The sequence below is a fragment of the Vombatus ursinus genome, unplaced genomic scaffold, assembly GCF_900497805.2.
Source record: "Vombatus ursinus unplaced genomic scaffold, bare-nosed wombat genome assembly UNPS02014778.1, whole genome shotgun sequence".
NCBI classification, from domain to species: domain Eukaryota; kingdom Metazoa; phylum Chordata; class Mammalia; order Diprotodontia; family Vombatidae; genus Vombatus; species Vombatus ursinus.
Genome location: NW_020954556.1, coordinates 6,494,362 through 6,515,313, shown reverse-complemented (window position 1 = coordinate 6,515,313; position 20,952 = coordinate 6,494,362). Strand labels below are relative to the sequence as shown.

Here is a 20,952-nt window from a genome sequence, read left to right as displayed (position 1 = left end):
TATATGTGTGCCTATATACATATATGTATACATGCATACAATTGTTTTTAACCATATTTGTGAAATGACATCATGACTGCCACTTGGTGCCATGATGAGAATTACTAGACTAGTTGACTTGGTTTCTTTTAGAAATTTTTACTAAAAAATTTAATCTTTGTGAATATTTATTGACGTAGGCATTGGTACAATGGGTTGGCCATTGACCCCAAATTATTTTGATGTAAATATGTGTCATTATGTAATTGTAATATGTCTCAATGTAATATGTTTATGACTTGTATATATATTAATTTTCCCTGTAGTTGTGATAAAAGTTAAAGATAGTGAAGTAACCAAAAAAAAAAAATTTCCCCCCCTTTCATGTATGCTCCTTGAAGGCAATAATTGTTTCCTTTGTCTTTGAATCCATCATTTGTCTGGCACATAGTAGGACTTAATGTTTATTGCACTGCATTGCTAGGGCTTGCCATAGAGGTGGCTCCTTGACCAGCAAATTAATTTTGTGCACATGGTCCCAGGTTATCATCTTCAATGGAGGCCCTTTCCCCCAGCCCCACTCCCATGAGAAAAGAGACTTTGGAAAATTTTGTTTGTTGTTCAGTGTGTCAGTCTTCTTGAGCCCATTTGGGGTTTCTTCTGTCAAAGATACTGTAGCGGACTGAGGCAATGAGGGTTAAGTGACTTGCCCAGGGTCACACAGTGTCTGAGGGCAGATTTGAACTCAGAAAGATGAGTCCTCCTGACTCCAAGCCCAACGCTCTGTGCACTATGGCGCCATCTAGCTGCACCTGGTAACTTTTACACACTGTCCAAGCCAGGGACAAATTGTTAAATGATGACTGGGAATAAAAACAAGGGAGGGGAGGCGTTTTGTAGACTTTAATAGAAATGACAAGAAACCATCTTCCTGAGAGAAAATTGCGTGCTATAAAACCGGATTCCAAAGGATTCCTTCCCCATCAGGACACAGTCCCATAGACAAAGCCCAGGCCCTCCCCTTCCCAGGCGCGGTGCCGGGGCGCCACCTCCAGGCCAGCCGAAGGGCAGCCTACCCAGGCCTCCCCCCACCCCCACCCTCACCTTCACCCCTATCCCGTGCGCTCCGCTTATTGGCAAGGGAAGAGAGGGAGTGAGGGGAGGGTGGGCTACGGAGAGGGCGGGGCTGACGTCAATGGACAGTGCGGAGCGCTGTAGCGGCTCCCCTCCTCCCCAGCCGAAGAACGCCGAGGGGGGTGGCCGAGTGAAGTCTGTGTTCGAGCTGTGATTGGTCCGCGCCCCGCTTTCACGTAGGCGTGGTAACGTCAGCTCCTGGGAGGGAAGTTTTGGAGGGAAAGGCGGGAAACGGAGCTGTCGGGAGAAGAGCCGGTAATGTAAGAGCCGCTGCGCCGCCCTCCCTCCCCGCCTTCTCACCATCTCCCCCGCTCCCCTCTACCCCATCATTGACCTCCCCGCCGCTTCTTTTTCTTCTCCCCTGGTCTCGGAATCAGGACCCAGGCCCTGAATGAAGCCCGGAGCCGGGGTCGGGGTGGGGGGGGGGGAAATGAGGCGAGGGCGGGGCCGGCGGGCGGAGGGAGGAGCGATCGGGGATTCCCCTCCCCCACCCCCAAGCCAGCCTGGGCTGACCCCTGGGGGCAGCACCCTTGATCCAGGTATTCTTGATCCAGGTGTTCCCCCGCCGGGCCCCTCACTGGAAAACAAGAGCGTCTGACGCCTCCTTAGCGCCTTCAAACTTTGCCCAGCCCTTCAGCCGTGGGATCTCCCTGGAACTTCCCCGAGACCCTGAGAGGTAGGTAACCCATTTTTCTGAGGGGGACCCGGGCAAGTGGAGGCGTCCGCGTGATGGCACAGCTAACGAGGGTCCAAGCCGGGCTTGGAGCCGGAGGCCCAAAGACCCTAAAACCCAGGCGCCTGCCCCTCCAAATGCACTTCCCTGAGCGGTCTGCGTCCAGTGTGGGTGCGCCCGAGTTGGGGTTCCCGGACTCTGTGACACCGTGAAGGTGGGTGGGGAAAAGTCGCCTCTTCATTTCGGTGTGGTTGGTTTGCGTTATGACCACATGCATTTTACTTAATGCATTTAAAAACCTTCTTCTGAAAAGGGGCTGTAGCCTTTGCCAGACTGCCACAGGGGACTGAGACACAAAAAAGCTTAAGAACGTCCTTTTGGTCTCGTGGAAAGAGCACGGACCTTGCAGGCAAATGTCCCGAACGTGGATTAAGTGGGCCAGCTGTGCCTGTTCTGCTGGGGAGGAGGAAGGATGGAGACCAGGGTTCCGCCCCGCATCCCCCCACCCGCCGCCACCGGGCTGAACCGCCCAGTGCTCCTAAGGAAGTAGGTTAAGCGCTCAGAGCCTGAGTTTACCCCTTTATTAAAGGCTTAACAATATTGGAACTACTTACTTCATATTTATTAAAAAGATCAAACGAAATTGTTTGACTTATAAAGACATGAATACAAGCTATCAAAATATTAACTACATGGCATACTGGGAAAAGTACTGGGTACTTGTAGAAAAATGCAAATTAAAGGAACTCCAAGGTTACACCTCACATCCATCAGACTGGCAAAGATGATTTTTTTTTTAAGTAGAAAGCAAATAGACACACCAGTGTTCTGTTGTTGGAACTGTGAATTGGTCCGGATGTTCTGGAAAGCAGTTTGGAATTTCACCTTATAAAGTAAACTATGCATAGGTAGGCAGCTAGATGGAGCTGTGAATAGGGCACTGGGCTTGAAATCAGGAAGACCTGAGTTCAATTTGGTCTCAGACACATTACTATGTGATGCTAGAGGTGTCAGTTTCTTCAGCTGCAAAATGAGGATAATAATAGCACCTACCTCTCAAGGTTGTTGTGAGGTTCAAATGAGATAATAATTGTAAAGTGCTTGGCACATAGTAAGGACTCTATAAATGTTAGCTATTATTATTACTCTTTGATCAAGTAATACCACTACTAGGCCTGTACCCCAAGTTTCTTTATAGCTAAACAAATTATAGTATATGAATATTATTATACTATAATGAAATAGTTTCAGAAAAAGCTGGAAAGACCTCTCTGATCTGATGGAGAGTGAAGTGAGCAGAACTAGGAGAGCAACTTATACAATGACAAAAATATTATAAAGAAAAACAATTTTGGGGGGCAGCTAGGTGACGAAGTAGATAGAACACCGGCCCTGGATCAGGAGGACCTGTGTTCAAATCTGGTCTCAGACCAGACACTTGACACTAGCTGTGTGACCCTGGGCAAGTCACTTAACCTCAATTGCCTTGCCGAAGGAAAAAAAGAAAAACAACTTTGAAAGACTTTAGAACTCTGATCAATGATACACCATGAGTTCAATGGACTGAAGATGAAAACACACCCCTACCTCCTTCCAGAAAAAAGGTGATGGACTTACAATGTAGAATGAAACACATTTTTGGACATGGGCAATATGGAAATTTCTGCGCTGGACTAGATATATTTACTACAAGGGATTTTAAAAATTGTACAGTAGGGCAGGTGGAGTGGTAGAGAAAGATAATAAGTGATTTTTAAAAAAATTGGGAGGGAAGGAAGCACAGGATTTGGGATCAGAGAATATGTGTTGAATTCCTTCTGTTATCTAATACCTGTGTGACCTTAGGAAAGTTTCACCTCTAAACCTCAGTTTGCTTATCTGTAAAGTGATGGGGTTGGGTGAAATTATCTCTGAGGTCTTTTTTAAATCTCCATACCCAATCATGCTAAGTCATTTCACCTCCCTGATGTTCAATTTTCTCATCTGGGGTAAGACCTCAAGGAGTAATAAGTGAGGAATGTGCTTTGTAAACTGGCTATGTAAATATGAGCTATCATTCTTATTATTATATGATGAAAGGCATACTTTAATGTGTTTATTGGGTTTCAGCTTTCAGAGAATGACAGAAGAGACAGATTTCACTGAGCAAGACTCTGATGGAGATAGTGAGGAGGTGGTACTAACTCCTGCAGAGCTTATTGGAAAACTGGAGCAGGTAAGCCTCTCAAAGGGAACTCTGCATTAAACCTTAGTTTTATCACATACTCTATTTGTGGAACCTAGAAATAACAGGAACAGAATCAAGGCTAATCTCAAGAGTACAAAGGACAGTCTAATCCAAGGAGTGTTCTAATATTTAACAAAATCTTTCAACTCCCCATTGCCCCACTAAAGGAAGTCTTACTCCCTACTAAAGGTAATAGTGAGGAACACCTTTGGACATATTTGATGAAACAGTTAAAGAGAAGCAAAAACCCAGAGTGTTTTGTTATTTGTGGTAAGTGCAGAGTTGGGGCTGTAGAGACCTTAAGAGCTCCCATGCCTTAGCCTTTAACCATCCAGCTTGCAGGTCTGTGAGCCAAATTTATTCAGCTCACCTGAGTTTTTTAGCAAAAACTTTTACCTGATTACCTAGCATATGTAAACTAAAAGGCTGGTAGGGTCTAACCATTCAGTTACTATTTATCTGACTGCTATCAAGCATCAGCTGCCAGGCTTGTGTTGATTAGTAATTGTAAAGCACTTATGAAGTCTATACACATGGATTTCTGATTATATGGTCTACTGTTGGAAAAACTTGGTCATCTTTTAACATCTATTGTCCTATTTTAACATCTATTGTGGCTTGCTAGAGAGAACTGAGGATAGGAAAACAGTGACAAATTGTATTTTTTTCTTTAAAAGAACATTGGCAGTTATATTCTTGGTTAGTCTTTTGTTTCCTCTCATGTTTTTCCCATAACCTTTTTTCCCCACTGTTCATCTTCTGGAACTATTTCTGTACCTCTTCCTCTTAACTTTTTAAAAACTTTGTCCTACTGCCTCCTTCTTTATCACATATCCCTTTCCTGAACACTCACTCTTTTCCTCTTCAGTGTCCTTTATCACTTCCTAATCTTTTTCTCCCTGTAAACCTAATCATGACTAGCAGATCACCACTTCTGTAATTTTATCTTTTATGATACTATTTGGTTCCCATACCTCTATCTTTAGCTCCAGCTTCTCTCCTAAGTTCTAGATCTGTATTTTCATCTGCCTAGTGCACACAGGGATCTTAAAGTTAGCATGTCCAATTAGTTTTGGCTCCTTCCCCCAAAATGTACAGTTCCTGCTGTCCTGAGTTCTATTAATGATACCATTACCTGAAATCTATCTTTGATGCCTTTTCCTTTGACATCTACATCAAATTAGTCAGGGAGTCCTGTTAATTCTGCCTCTGAAATGTCTCTAGCATCTTGCCATTACTGTAATTCAGACCCTCATTCTGTCTTGTCTTAATATTTCAAAGCAACACAGTGCAATGAAAAGAGCACTTGCACTGGAGTCAGAGAGCTTGGGTTCAAATCCACCTTCAACATCTATTATATACCTGTGACCTTAGACAAGTCACTCAATCTTCCTGGGCCCTTGGTCTCTTAATGTATATGAGGTTGCCTCTGAGGTTCCTTCCAACTCCTGAGCTATGATCCTATGAACCAGTGTCCTCACTTCCAATCCATTCTTCAACTGCTGCCACATTATTTTAATGTGGAGGTCTAATCATGTTATTCCCTTGATCAAAGGATTCCAGTAGCTCTCCATTGCCTTCCAACTAAAATTCATTCCCTTTAGTTTGGTATTTAAGCTTTTCTATAATCTGACTCTTTTTCCAATCCTGTCTTACCATTATTTCCCTTCACAATCAGTCCTTATCACTCCCAACATGCATGACATGCATTCCATGCTTTACCAACTCTATGACTTCATCTATGCTGTTCCCTAAGCTCAGAATAATAACATTCTTCTACACCATTTTGGAGAGCAGTTTGGAACCATGCCCAAAGGGCAATAAAAATATACATACCCTTTGACCCAGTAATAGCACTTCTAAGGCAGTGTCCCAAAGAGATCATAAAAATGGGAAAAGGACCCACATGTACAAAAATATTTATAGCAGCTCTGACTGTGGTGGCAAAGAACGGGAAATTGAGGGGATGCCCATCAGTTGGGGAATGGCTGAGCAAGTTGTGGTATATGAATGTGATGGAAAACTATTGTACTATAAGAAGTGATGAACAGGCTGACTTCAGAAAAACCTAGAAAGACTTGTATGGTCTGATGCTGAGTGAAGTGAACAGAACGAGGAGGATGTTTTACACAGTAACAGCCATGTTGTGCAATGACTGACTTTGATAGACTTAGATCTTCTCAGCAATGCAAAGATCTAAGACTTCTCCAAAAGTCTCATGCTGGAAAATGCTCTCCACATTCAGAGAAAGAACTATGGAATGTGAATGCAGATCAAAACATACTATTCCTCCCATTGGTTTTAATTCTTCTTTACAACATGACTAATGTGAAAATATGTTTAATAGGAATGTATATGTAGAGCCTACATCAGATTGCACACCATCTTAGGGAGGGAGGGGGAGAAAATTTAAAACTCAAAAAACTATGGAAGTGATTGTTGAAAACTAAAAATAAATTAATTAAAAAAAAAACAGAAAAAAAAAAATAACATTCTTCTACTTCCCTCATCCCATTTCTCTAGTTGAAAGCCTTCTATCCTTAAAGGCTTAGCTCAAATGCCATCTCTTTCATATAACTTTCTCTAATTCCTACCCTCCAAACCCCAAGCAGAAGTGATCCTTTCTTAGTATTTTATATTCCTCATATAATTGCATGCTTCATTGGCTGAGACTTAAGTCTTACTTGGCTTTGTTTATCCCTCCATGTCTATCATATACTGCATTGATATTCAGATCTCTTATTCTATCAGTGTGAGTGCCACCTCCATTAAATCAGATTGTAACTTCTACCCTTATAAGTTATAGTAGCCAAAATATTAGTTCATCATTGCCTGATAAAGTTTTCTGGTCATGAGCCTCGTTCACCCACATATTTGGGCCTGTCATTAAAATCTATGAAGCTTGGTCCAAGGCCTTCCAGATCTCGGACTTGGTGGCATAGTTTTCAAGAACCCAGGGTCATTTCTAGCCATGGTGAAGCAGAGAAGGGGGACTTCAGTTGAAGTTGCATATAGTAGAGCCTTCAGTATTTGTTGAATTGAATTTTTAAAAAAACTCTTATAGAAATAAGTCTTAAAATTATTTGATAAAAATCAGTTTTCTTTTTACTCTATCCTTGAGCGTATCTTCGTAGACTATAATCTATTTGTAGATAAATTTCATCTTTTTGCTTAATTTGATAAATTTGTAGTACTATTCTAGACTACCGCAAGTACTTGATAAATTCTTGGAGAATGTTGATAAGCATTTATGTACTTAATGTTTGTTAGTGGTATTGATTGGAAGACTAGAAATTCGGTTAAGAAAAAGGGAAGAGGGAGCCAAGATGGCGGAGTGAAAGCAGTGACTTGCTTGAGCTCTCCCCCAAACCCCTGCAAATACCTGTAAAAAAAATGGCTCTAAACAAATTCTAAAGCAGCAGAACCCACAAAAAGACAGAGTGAAGCAAATTTCCAGCCCAAGACAACCTGGATGGTTAATCGGAAAGGTATATCGTGTCAGGCTGGGAGAGGAGCACAGTTCGGCGTGGGCGTGCAGGCCACAGCGGCAAACCTGGAGCAGGCCTCAGAGGACCAAATCACGGGCAGCTGTGGTGGTTTCCAGACTTCTCAACCCACAAACACCAAAGACAACTTAGAAGGTCAGTGGGAAAAGTCTGTACTGCGGTGAGAGGAGCTAGGTCTTAGCTGCAAGTGCCAAGCTCAGCCTCTGGGGCAGCGGCTGCCTCCTGAGCTTCCAGCCCACAGACTGAGGGGGAATTGAGTGGCTGATCAGAGGGGGATTGCAGAGATCTCTTTGCCAGTGCTGAGGCAGGAATCTCTTGCTCTGCCCATGCTTAGATCTGGGTCACAGTTCTGAGGGGAGGTCCTAGGGTAAGGAGGAGTGCTGGCATGGTGGAGCTTGTTGTGGCAGTGGAGAGGAAACACCTTGCCCCTTATCATACCACCTTGGAAGAACTGAAAATTTACAGGTCCCTAGAAGTATCTCTGAAAACAGCTGTACAAACCCCCGAAGCTTGGGACAGTACATTCTCCACATTGGAAGCATACTCTTACCTTAACAAAAAGTTTAAAACTCAAGTAATTGGCCAGGATCATGAGTAAGCAGCGCAAAAAGAGTCAGACTATATTATCTTACTTTTGTGACAAAGAATATCAAAACATACAACCAGAAGAAGACAACAAAATCAAAGCTCCTACATCCAAAGCCTCCAAGAAGAATATGAATCAGTCCCAGGCCTTGGAAGAGCTCAAAAGGGATTTTGAGAAGCAAGTAAGAGAAGTAGAGGAAAAACTGAGAGTGTTGCAAGAAAATCATGAAAAACAAGTCAACAGCTTGCTAAAGGAGACCCAAAAAAATACTGAAGAAAATAACACCTTAAAAAATAGCCTAACCCAAATGGCAGAAGAGGTCCAAAAAGCCAGTGAGGAGAAGAATTCCCTAAAAAGCAAAATTGGCCAAATGGAAAAGGATGTCCAAAAGATTACTGAAGAAGAAAAAGGGAAGAAATTGGGTCTATTCTTCATATAATCCACAAGCTAAAATAAAATTTTAATCATTCTTTGTAATAGAAAAATCCATGTAGATATTCATAGTCAACTATGGATGGTCAAGTATATAAATGTAGACCAACCATGCTAAATGTCCCTTAGGACAGAGTTAAGACCTCTATCTTAATGAATGAATGAGCATATTTAGGGGATGAAATTTCCAATGTGGTCCCTGTCACATTCTTAGGCCTTTAAAAAATTGTTTAACCTTTCATTCTGTTTTCTTACGAGTAAGACCTGCTAATAATAGCCATTTCCTATTCACATGATAAGGATGTAGAGGAAGATGAATGAAGAAGTGTTTCTAAAATTCTTTGAGCTCTGTGGATGAAAAGATATGTAAATATACAAATTGTTATTTCAACTATGATAACAAGAGTAGTGCCACCACTTCATGATGGGATATGCCAGCTTATTAGGAAATGGGCCTAGTGCATAAATATCTAGAGGTAGAAGTTTTGTCACTACTACTTGGTGAGAGGTACTATTTGGACACAGGTGGCATTACTGTCAGAGTCAAAGGTAATGTCATTTTTGTGTATGCCAGATGTGAGATCTGTGAACATAGCTTTCAAGCCAAAACCAGGAGAAAAAGGAAAATCCATCCAAGGATTCTTAAACATAGTTTTGTCTTTATAGTATATCCAGTACTTTCAACTGCTAGGAAAATAATAGTTTTCTTGTGTAAGGACTCTATGATTTTCATGGCATGGGAGCAGACACACAGCTTCAAAGTTGCCTCTACTCCTTTGTGACTGTCACTCTCCCATGTCATGCTCTCTCAGGAGTACTCATGTTATTGTGCTTTCTTCCATAGGCCTGGTTAAATGAAAAATTTTCCCCTGAGCTACTGGAGAACAAGTGTGAAATTGTAGAATGTGTCATAGAGCAGCTGGATCATATGGTAAGAGCCTCCAGTTTCAGTTTGGTTAGTATAGGTAACCTTGGCCAGGATTGCTTTCAGAATATCATTGGCGAAAGGGCGGGATGACATCAGAGATCTGATATTTAGCTGTTTCCAAGCTAATGTTTACATCCTTCCAGTACTGCCCCTGTTTCCTCTATCATCATTTTTAAGATTGTTTGTTTGGGAATATCTGTGGCTAGCCATTGTTAATTATTAAAAGTGTGACTCATTTCTTTCTGTTGATGCTTGGGTTTCAGAATTTGTACAAATAAATACAATCCCAAAGCAAATACAAATTTGGGACATTTGCAATTCTCTGATTCTCTGCCTGAAAACAGCTTCCTGTGTCCTAGAATGCAGAGGTGTTTTAAATTTATTGCTGCTTTTCTTTGTAGACTACAAGTAGCCAAAAATATCTTTACACTTAGTAGCCAGAATGTTTTGATTAGAATTTGTTCTTCAATAGGAAAAGAATCTCAGACGAGCGAAGAAGGGTGATTTGAAGGTTAGCATCCACCATATGGAGGTAGAAAGAATCCGCTACGTCCTCAGCAGCTACTTGAGGTGTCGACTGATGAAGGTTAGACATTAAGATATCTTCATTAGGTCAATGTTGTGTATAGCAAAGGTCCCTAAGAAGTACATCATAGTCTGTGGAAGTCCTCAGGAGCAGAAAGTGCTGCTAATGGAAAAAATCAGGTTTTCTAGGAAGTAAGGAATCATACATGAAGATTTTATGAACAAAGTGGAATAGGAGGTCAGAGTTATTTGCACTAAAGGAAAGGGGAGTGGTTTGATTTATATGAGTAGAGGAGAAGCAGGCTTCAAAAATTAAATGGGATTCACTATACAATAGAGATCAAGTAGATCATGAGACAGTTTTGACTAGAGAATTAGACGTTTCAGATAGAAAAGAAATGTCTAATAGCATAGTCAATCTTCTGAGCCCTGTGATCATCTAGATTATATTGATGCCAATAAAAATAAATAAAACACTTTAAGAAGATTCTGATGTTACCAGTTATCCCTCTCAGTGACCAAAAAAGGCTTCGGTTGTTATAAGCGTGTGTATAGTTTATTGAAGGTTAATGTTGGCCATTTCATTTCTAATAGACGTGATAAATTGAGGTGTGCCTATTTTTGAAAAGAGATTATTTGATAGTGGAAGCTTGGTGAGTAATAACTTTTCTTCTCCATGGCAGATAGAGAAGTTTTTCCCTCATGTCCTCGAAAAGGAAAAGACACGTTCTAAAGGAGAACCTTCCATTCTCTCCCCAGAAGAATTTGCCTTTGCCAAAGAGTGAGTGACCAGTAAGTCATGTGATCTCAGAGTTGAAAGGAATTTTGGAGGTCATCCAGTCCAATCCTTACCCAGTGTGGGTCCTGACTAAAACATTACAGACAGATGGTTTTCCAGATTCTACTTGAAGAGGCACTTTCATTGATAAGAAAATACATAGTAATCAGGCTACTAGTAGACTCATTACTTTCCCAAGTCAACCTATTCTATTTTTGGAAGTTTTTTTTTCTTCTGTTGAATTGAAATCTACGCCCCTTTAACTTTTACTCATTTGGTTCTAGTAACTCACTGTGTAAACTGAACAGAACAAGTTCAATTCTTCTTTCACATGATAACCTTTCAAATTTTTGAATATAATCATCATCATGTTCCTAACTAAGTCATCTCTTCTCTAGGTTAAAAATCCTCATGCTTCAGCTCATTACTCAGTGATATGAGTTGAGTCAAAAAGTCGGAGTTCTCCTGTTATCCTCCTACTCTTGTCTATTTTTTGCTGCTTCAGTAGATTCTGTGTCCTTATAGTACTCCCCCTACTGGTATAGAATCTCAAGATTAGAAAGACCTCAGAGTCCACCTAGTTGGACCCATACCTGAAAAATGTCCCCTTTACAGTATACTTGACAGGTGACCTCCACTGAAGGGCAACTCACTACTTCCTAAGGTAGTCCATTCCATGTTTGGATAGATACAGTGGTTGGGAAATTTCTCCTGATGTTAAGCCTGAATTGGTGTCTGAAATTGGTTAGCTTTTAATTTAATTTTGCTTGCTATAGCTAAGCAGATTAAGACTAATTTTCTTTCCATTTGACAACTCTTTAAGTAATTGAAGGCAGTTCTCATGTCCGTTCTGTCTTCTCCAGGCTAATTGTATTAACTTAAAAAACTAACAATAGAATTTAGCTTTGTAGAGGCAGTTGATGGTTCAGTGATTAGAGGAATAGGCCTACATTCAGAAAGACCTGAGTACAAATCTGGCCTCTGACCACTTAATTATCTGTGTGACTCTGGGTAATTTCTGTCTCTGTTTCTTCATCTGTAAAATGGAGATAACAATAGCACTTAACCTCTTATGGTGGTTGTGGGGATCAAATGAGAAAGCATTTCTAAAAAGCACTTAGCACAGTGCTAAGTAGGCTTTATATAAATGTTTATTCCCTTCTCCCCTATCGTCTAAAAACATTGTCCTATTTGTCTGTCACTGTTGCTACAGAAACAGGCTATACAGGATGGAGTACCATTTTCTATTTTTTATGTTTCATGGGTTGCTGTGGTACCTGAAACTTTTTCATTCTGGCATAGCTTTTGAGAATCCAGTGTTCTTTTTTTTTTTTTTTTTTTTGACTGGCTCTCCTTGGCTACTTGTGGATTTATGTGGAAGGTTGACCTCAGTTTCCAACCTGGGAATCTATATTGACTTGTTAGGCAGACTGGAAGCCTCTTGCTCCCAGGGGCTTCACACATTGGTGCCAGACTTAGTGCAGACACCTAATTGGCAGCTTGGAACTCCCAGCACAAGTGATCCATCAGCCTCAGTCTCCTCAGGAGAATGTACCACCACATCCATCTCTCATACACGTCGTGAAGGACTTGTAGAGTATTTTATGCTTTATCTCTCCTGAAATTTGGTGCTCAGAGCTGTGTACAATATTTTAGATGTAATCTGAACAACAGAGATTAGGTTGAGCCTATCATCTCCCTTGTTCTGGAAACTATAATAATTCATATACCTGGTGAGCTTTACTCCCAGCAATCTTGTGAAATAAGTACTTCTATTAAAGCAGCCTAAGATCAAGTCAGTCACTTTTTCAGTCATCCCATAATACATTTGAGCTGGAAGTCTATTAAAACTCTGACTTGGTAGGGAGGGGTTTAAAAAATGAACTACTGGGGGCAGTTAGGTGGTACAGTGGATAGAGCACCGGCCCTGGAGTCAAGAGGATCTGAGTTCAAATCTGGCCTCAGAAACATAACACTCACTAGCTGTGTGACTCTGGGCAAGTCACTTACACCTAAATTGCCTCACCAAAAAAACAAAAAAAAACTACTTTTTAGCCAGCTCTCCTCCATCTTGTACTGTTGATATTTTGAGCCCCAGTGCTAAATTGCATGTTATTAGTTTGATTCTCTATTCCAAACTACCAAGATATTTTCAGACCTCACATCTGTCATCCATTATATTACATATCTCCCTCAGATTCATGTCACTTAGACATTTAATAAACTTGCCATCTATGTCTCCATACAAATTGCTGGTCAGAACATTGAACAGAACCAGACTGAAGACATAGGTTATCATTGCCCCTTTGGTCATCTACACACTTGAGGTCAAATCTGTTAACCTGTTCCAAGGCCACCTTACTGTTCTATAATCTAGTTGAACTCTCTATGCAAAGATATTATGAGTGTCTGTTAAATGCTTTGTTGAAATTCAGATATACAGTGAGTATAGCATTTCTCTGATCTCCCAGTCCAGTGATGAAGTCAAGAAAGAAAATGAGTTTGTTTTAGGATAGCTTGTTTTTGAGTCAGCACGCATATATGTACTCAGTGATAGGCATGATGCTGAATCCTAGGGACACAAAGAAAGGAGTGCACATTTTAGTAGGGGAGACAACATGCCAACAAGCTTATACATTAAGGATATATATAGTGTAAATACTGAGGAGTCCACACTGATTAGTAGTGATCACTATTCCCCAAGTCCTTGTAACCCACTCCTGTACTGCTGGAATTTCACCGGATGTGAATTCTAGCTCACAGTTCTATAGTTTGAAATAATCACTTTCCATTTTTCCATCTCTTTTGTTTTCCACATTTTCTCAGAAGTCATTGACAAGAGTGTAGCAATTATATATGTACAAGTTCTTTGGATATTCTAGGATATATTGCAGTTTATCTTGGCCAGCTAAATGACTTGAACTTGCTAAAGGCAGGTGCTCCCCTCATCTTCCTCAGTCTTAAGATTCATTTTCTCATTGACCTTTTAAATTTTGTCCTTCTTGTTTTGAGGATCATTCTTATTACTGAAAACGAACAAAATACGTGTTCAGTTCTACCTTATCTCCAAAATTGTCATCTTATCAGTTCTAAGAAGTAATCCATTTCCTTTTACCTTTTTGTTCTCTATATTGCTAAAAACTCCTTTTTGTTCTTAACAATCATTGTTTGATTTGACTGGATTTTATCCTTCCCTAAAGCTATCTTTTTAGAATGATGTCACTGTATTGTATTATAGTCTTCAGTTACCTGCCCTTCCAACCCTGATGCTAGATGTGTCAGAAGATAACCTGGCTAATCAGACTAAGGTTTTGTGGAACTCTGAAGCCCTGTTAAGTACCCAGGGAGTACATTGCTTATAAATTTGGTAAATGGCAATTCTTTCCTACTACCTACATCATAAGAGTCAAACTTACACATTTCAGGTACATGGCCAACATGGAAACCTATCTGAAAAATGTGGCCTTAAGGCACATGCCTCCTAATCTGCAGAAGGTGGATCTCCTAAGGTCAGGTAAGTGAAATCGCCCTTTTCAAGAATAAACAGTGAAAAATACTTGTTTCTCAGATCTCTTTTTTTTTTAACTTCACAGCAAAAGCAAAAAAAAAAAAAATCAAGGAAATTATTAGAAACTTTTGTTTAACTATATTTCAATAAAACTGAAAACTGAAAACTTAGTTAGAAAAATATATAAAATGCCCAGATTGATGGAACAAGAAATAGAGAATTTAAATAACCTAATTGCAGAAACTGAGTAAATCACAAATGAAGTTCCAAATAAAAAAAATCCTCTCCCTATTCTCTCCTGTTTCTCTGTTGAGTTTAATATATTTATATACCAAACCCTCTGTGTGTTCTACCTTCCTTTGACCAGTTCAGATGAAAGTGAGGTTCAAGTGATGCCTCCTCCCCCACCCATCCTTAAAGATCCATTTTTTCTGATCAAGTTATTCTTGCTTAAATTCCTCTTTTGCTTTTTGTAGTGTTTTATTCCAATTCCTCTTCTCCTTTATGGTGGTAATTGCCAAATCTTACATGATCCTAACTGTGCCTTTGTACTTGAAATCTTGCTTTCTAGCTACTTGCAGTGTTTTGTTTTGTTTTTCTTTAACCAGGTTTTACTTATGATACTCCTGGGAGTTTTCACTGTAGGATTCCTTTCAATAGGTATCCAATGGATTTGAAATATGATATGCATGTTCCTTTTTTCTCATGGTTTTTAGGGAGTGCATCTCCTTAACCTGTTTTTCAGGTTGTTTTAGTAGGCAGGGAAGGGGAAGGAGCCCCGCATTTATTAAGCACTGAGAGTGTGCTATGCATTTTACAAATATCCTATTTGATGCTCACAGCAACCCTAGGAGGTAGGTGCTATTATTATCCCCATTTTACAGCTGAGAAAACTGAAGCATGCAGATTAAGCAACTTGCCCATTGTCACACAGCTAGTAAATGTCTGAAGATTTTAACTCTGGTCTTCCTAATTCTAGGCAACATGCTACTACACTGCTTTGCTGCTGCCCCCAACCCATAGCTGGAAGGCTATGCAGGTTCCAAGGGACAGAATTGTAGGCTTGTCCTTGGTTAACTCTTTGCCCACATTATTTAGCTAGATATGCCTGCCTAAGTCTATGGGCTGAGTCCATGATCTTGCCCCAAGACTACAGTGTCAGAACTGTAAGCCCAGCCCAGATACTTATTATCTTTCCAAAAAAGCCTGGTAATCCTAACTTTCTCTCTCAATAGCCTATCATCAAGATTTGAATAGGCAGAGAGGAGTAGAATAGAACAGAGGGGGCATTCTAGGCAGAGGAATGGTGCAGAGGCAAGAATGCACGTGGTACATGGGGCTAGGATTGATTGGTAATTCTTGTGGTTAATTATGAGACAAGGTAATGTTCACCTCTATCTGCCTAGTCATGTTTTTAAAATAAGAAAAATTTTATACATTTTTTTGCATAATTTTATATTTTTGAAGTCATTGGACTAATTCTCACTTATACCAGCTCTTTTCCCAAATCTGGCAAAACTGAGTATTTTCATATTTTACCATCATTGCCAATTTGGATGTGAAATGCTGTCTCATAAATGTTTTAATTTGGACTTCTATGATTATTAGTGATTTTGAGCATAATTCTGGGCTGGACCTGACTCAAGCTCTTTAATAATGTGGGGGGGGGGTGTACACACACACACACACACACACACACACATATACACATATGTACATATATATTTATATGCACACATGTGTATGTATACACCCTTGTTCTGCTCTTTAGAGTATCCAATGTTTTATGGATATTTTCCTCATCAAATTTCTACAAAGTTGCTTTTCACATATATATATATATTTTTTTCTTGAATTCTTTATTCAGCCATCTTTTCTATGACAGATCTTCCTTTAGTCATTCTGAACCATTCTGAAGGTTCTTTGAGAATGTCCATTCTCTGTTTTAGAGGTGTAGTTATTGTAGTCTTATTTCCTTCTGGTTGTTTCTCCTGCTTTTACCCTATACCATTTTCTTCATTGTATTTAGGACATTTTTGCTTATTCATTACTTTGATTCTTTTTTCTCTTATTTTTCTTGGAAATTGTTTCATGTGAGGGTTTCTTTTCCCTTTTAATTTTTTATTTGGCATTGCTTTCAGGGTAGTGCAAGGGGACTGGAGTCTCAACCATTTGCTCATATCTTTTATAGAACCTAGTCCCATCAGTGCTCGGTAAATATTTTTTTGTTTTTTGGGGTTTTTTAATAGTATTTTTTCCCCAATTATATGTCAGAACAATTTTGAGCATTCATTTTTACCAGATTTTGAGTTGCTGATTTTTCTCCTTCCATCCCCCTCTTCCTAATATGGTAGGCAAATTTGATATAGGTTATATATGTGCAATTATGTAAAACATATTTCTATATTAGTCACAGTTGTGAAAGAAGAAATGAATCAAAAGGGGAAAAAAAACCATGCAAAAATAAAGTAAGTGAGAAAAGTACGCTTTGATCTCTCAGAATCCATCAGTTCTTTATCTGGATGTGGATAGCATTTTCCATCATGAGATTTTTGGAGATGTCTTAGATCCTTGCATTGCTGAGAAGGGCTAAGTCTATCAAAGTTAGTCATCGCACAACATGGCTGTTATTGTATACAGTATTCTCCTGGTTCTGCTCACTTCACTCAGTATCAATCCATACAAATCTTTCCAGGTTTTTCTGAAGTCAGCCCGCTCATCATTTCTTATAGCACAATAGTATTTCATTACGTTCATATACAGCAGCTTATTCAGCCATTGCCTGGTTGATGGGCACCCTTTCAGTTTCCAATATTTTGCCACCACAGAAAGAGCTGTTATAAATATTTTTGCATATATAGGTTCTTTTCCATTTTTTATGATCTCTTTGGGATGTAGATCTAGTAGTGGTAGTGCTTGGGCATAGTTCCAAATTGCCCTCCAGAATGGTTGGATTAGTTCACAACTCCAACAGTCCATTAGTGTCCCAATTTTCCCACATCCTCTCCAACATTTATCATTTTCTTTTTCTGTCATATTAGCCAATCTGATAGGTGTGAAGTGGTACCTCAGAGTTGTTTTAATTTGCATTTCTCTAATCAAAAGTGATTTAGAGCACTTCTTTATATGGATATAACCAGCTTTGATTTCTTCATCTGAAAATTGCCTGTTCATATCCTTTGACCATTTATCAGCTGTAGCTTATGTTCTTATAAATTTGACTCAGTTCTCTAAATATTTGAGAAATGAGGTCTTTATCAGACACTTGCTGTAAAAATTGCTTCCCAGTTTTCTGCTTTCCTTCTAATCCTTTTTTTTGTTTTTGTTTTTGTTTTTGTTTTTGCTAGGCAATGGGGTTAAGTGACTTGCCCAGGGTCACACAGCTAGTAAGTGTCACGTGTCTAAGGCTGGCACTGCGCCACCTAGCTGCCCCCTTTCCTTCTAATCTTGATCGTATTGGTTTTGTTTGTGCAAAAACTTTTTACTGTAATATAATCAAAATTACTTGTTTTACGTTTTGTAGTGCTCTCTATCTCTTGTTTGTTCACAGACTCTCTCCTCTCCCATAGATCTGACAGGTAGACTACTTCTGGCTTTTTTGGATTTGCTCACCTTGTCATCATGTATGTCGAAATCATGTACCCTTTTTGACCTTATCTTGGTACACAGTGCGAGATGTTGGTCTATACCTAGTTTATGCCCTGTTGTTTTCCAGTTTTCCCAGCAGTTTTTGTGGAGTAGTTCTTATCCTAGAAACTGTGGTCTTTGGGTTTATTAAACACTAGGTTACTGTGGTTGTTTACTTCAGTAAATACTTGTTGAATGAGTGTGTGAGCTGTATATGGAATATGGGAAGGATGTTTGTTCATGTTGTCTTCATTAGGCTTTGTCTCCTCTTTTCCTACCATTAATCATTCATTGTTTTTCTGACAGTTCCCAAACCTGATTTAGATTCATATGTGTTTCTGAGAGTGAAAGAAAGGCAAGAAAACATTTTGGTAGAGCCAGAGACAGATGAACAAAGGTAGGTAACTTAGTTATCACAGTAACAAAGTTCTATTCTTAAGAACAACAGCTGTGTTCTATTCTTGCTACAAATCTGTATTGTTTTTGTTTGTTTGTTTTTTTCCAGTGAATATGTGATTGACTTGGAAGAAGGCTCTCAACACTTGATCAGATACAAAACCATTGCTCCTTTAGTGGCTTCTGGAGCTGTACAACTGATTTAAAACTAAAAAGAATTGGTGATAAAGCTATGTGGTCATTGAAGAGATCATTGGAATATCTTGGAGAACTCTGATCTGTTTTTGCTAATGATAATTATGACATTTATGCATATATCTCAAACTTTTTTCAATAGGGCTAATGGACTCTATGAGACTAAAACAGGAAGGTAGAAATTCTAATGTTGTAAATCTCCTCCTGCTATTTTATCCCTTTGTCAGCAGGTGGGGCCATTGCTCTCTTTATTCTGAATGTAAAACCAATTCTTTCCTGTGGACTATCAGGGACTGTTTACCAAATGTGTGTTAAGTGGTAGTGTTTACACCTGTACAAAAGAGCTATTACTAGTAGATAGGGAGAATAAGATTATGAGGCTAGTAGGATTGTTTTATTTTGTATTACTTACTGGACTAGCACAATATAACTAGATGTACGTAGGCATTATGGTGCTTATTTTAGAGTACAGGATCCTTATGGGAACAAGTCCATTTTTTTGTGAAGCTCTCTTTTATAAGCTACAATAATGTATCTACAATCAAAAATATCTCTCACATGCTCAACTAAGAACCTTAGCAAAACTAATAGAGTATTATATGTTACATTTCTGTAAAAGAAGTCTCTGGAAAATTCGTAGCCTTGAGTCTTAAAAGGCGTAATTATTTTATTGCAAAACTAACACCCTCAGTCTTGAGCAACTTTGGCTATGCTCTAATTTAGGAAGCCTGGCTACATTTTATTGATGCTTCACTGTCATAGGATATCAATTTATGGATATCAAGTAACAGCTTTTTAAGCCAGTTCTGCTGTTACATTTATTCCCGTGGGAAATAGCTCAAGATGAACCTAATGTTGGTTGAGAAAGAATGAGAGTGCTGCATCACCAGCTTCATCTATTTCTGACATTTTAAAAAGTATATTTATTAACTAACGCTTGAAGTTTTAATAGAAGTTTATCTTTTCAAAGTGCTGTGACATTTAATTTGGCCTTCACAGCCACCTTTTGAGGTAGCTAGGACAGGCATCGCCATATTAGAGATGAGTTAACCAGAGAGGTTGACATGCCTATTACAGCTAGTTAGTAATAAACTTGTATCTACAGTCCATGTCTCATGACTCTTACTAGTTGTAGGCTCTGCTAATTAGCCAAGTCAGTACTCTTAGATCTAAATGTCATCAATTTCTCTCATGCTCCTGACAGACTGCATGTAGCTGTGGTTTCCACTAAAGTGGATTGCCTAATTTCCTGGGGTAGTTCCGAAGATGATGATTTAGAAACACAAATTAAAAGTAAAAAGGAAGTTGCATTTCAAAATGAAGTTGGATAGGAAATGATGTAGCATAGCTTAGTTGGTGCTTTAAAGTGGGACGGAAGGGAGGAAGAGTTGGGGTGGATTTTTCAATCACTCTGTTATAACCAGTGGAGGTACAATAAGGTTCACTGCGTCATTTTCTCAACAATCAATCACCACAAATTTCTTCCTGGAAAGAGTACATTTGATATGATTCAGAACCAGAAGCTTTGACAATCTCATGTACACATAGTCTGTCACAAGGGAAGGAGGGGTTTTCAAGGAAGGCATTTTGGTTATTTCCTAAGTGCTGGGTAACTTGTAGTGAAACTCATACCGCTTTTTACGTGATTTGTCTTGGCTGCCAGCCATGACTTAATGTTGAACGTTTGTAAAATTCTGTGATATATGAAAATGTAATGATGAGGTAATGAGTGATTTTTTTAAAAAAGAAATATACCAAGTCTTACACATCCACATGAGTGTTTTCATTCCAAGTAGTCACCATGAAAAGCTATCTATTTTAATGTTGCTATTGTTGTTCTGTCATTTCAGTCATGTCCAACTCTTTGTGACCCCATTTGGGGTTTTCTTGGAAAAGATACTGGAGTGGTTTGCCATTTCCTCTAGCTCATTTTACAGATGAGGAAACTGAGGCAACCAGGGGTAAATGACTTGCCAAGGGTCACGCAGCTAGTAAGTATCTGAAGCCATATTTGAATTCAGAATGATGTGTCTTCCTGATTCCAAACCTAGTTCTCCTAGCTGCCTCTTTTTTTTTTTTTTTTGTTTGTTTGTTAGGCCATTGGGATTAAGTGACTTGCCCAGGGTCACACATCTAGTAAGTGTCAAGTGTTTGGTCTGAGGCCAGAGTTGAACTCATCCTCCTGACTTCAGGGCCAGTGCTTTATCCACTGCACCACCTAGCTGCCCCTAGTTGCCTCTTAATGTTGCTGCTATTGGACAAAACATTTTTGGAATTGTGTTCATTGACAGTTTATGAGCTACCTTTAGCATCCCATTTATAGCCATTTCTCATAAGCTTTATAGCTAGAAGCAACCTTTGAGGCCTTCTAGTCAAGTTCATTTTACTAAGACCAAATAAATTAAGTCACTTGCTCAGAGTGACACAGGTAGTTTGAAACTCAGGTTTTTTTTTTTTT

At 39.4% G+C, this 20,952-nt stretch overlaps 1 protein-coding gene across 3 annotated transcripts; it reads left to right on the top strand.

The window, feature by feature from the left end:
* The first annotated feature begins 1,308 nt into the window (after positions 1–1,308).
* Positions 1,309–20,266, top strand: GINS4 (GINS complex subunit 4). 3 transcript variants are annotated; one of them, XM_027865357.1, is made up of 9 exons: positions 1,309–1,373; positions 1,668–1,789; positions 3,896–4,001; positions 9,382–9,468; positions 9,938–10,051; positions 10,674–10,771; positions 14,194–14,282; positions 18,210–18,300; positions 18,409–20,266. In XM_027865357.1, exons 3-9 carry the CDS (start codon positions 3,906–3,908, stop codon positions 18,503–18,505), a joined length of 672 nt encoding a protein of 223 aa, XP_027721158.1. In that variant the 5' UTR covers positions 1,309–1,373; positions 1,668–1,789; positions 3,896–3,905; the 3' UTR covers positions 18,506–20,266. The 3 variants fall into 3 exon arrangements, with proteins under 3 accessions (XP_027721158.1, XP_027721160.1, XP_027721159.1); XM_027865358.1 differs by having other exon boundaries at positions 1,324–1,368; XM_027865359.1 differs by lacking the exon at positions 9,938–10,051.
* The last annotated feature ends 686 nt before the right edge of the window (positions 20,267–20,952 follow it).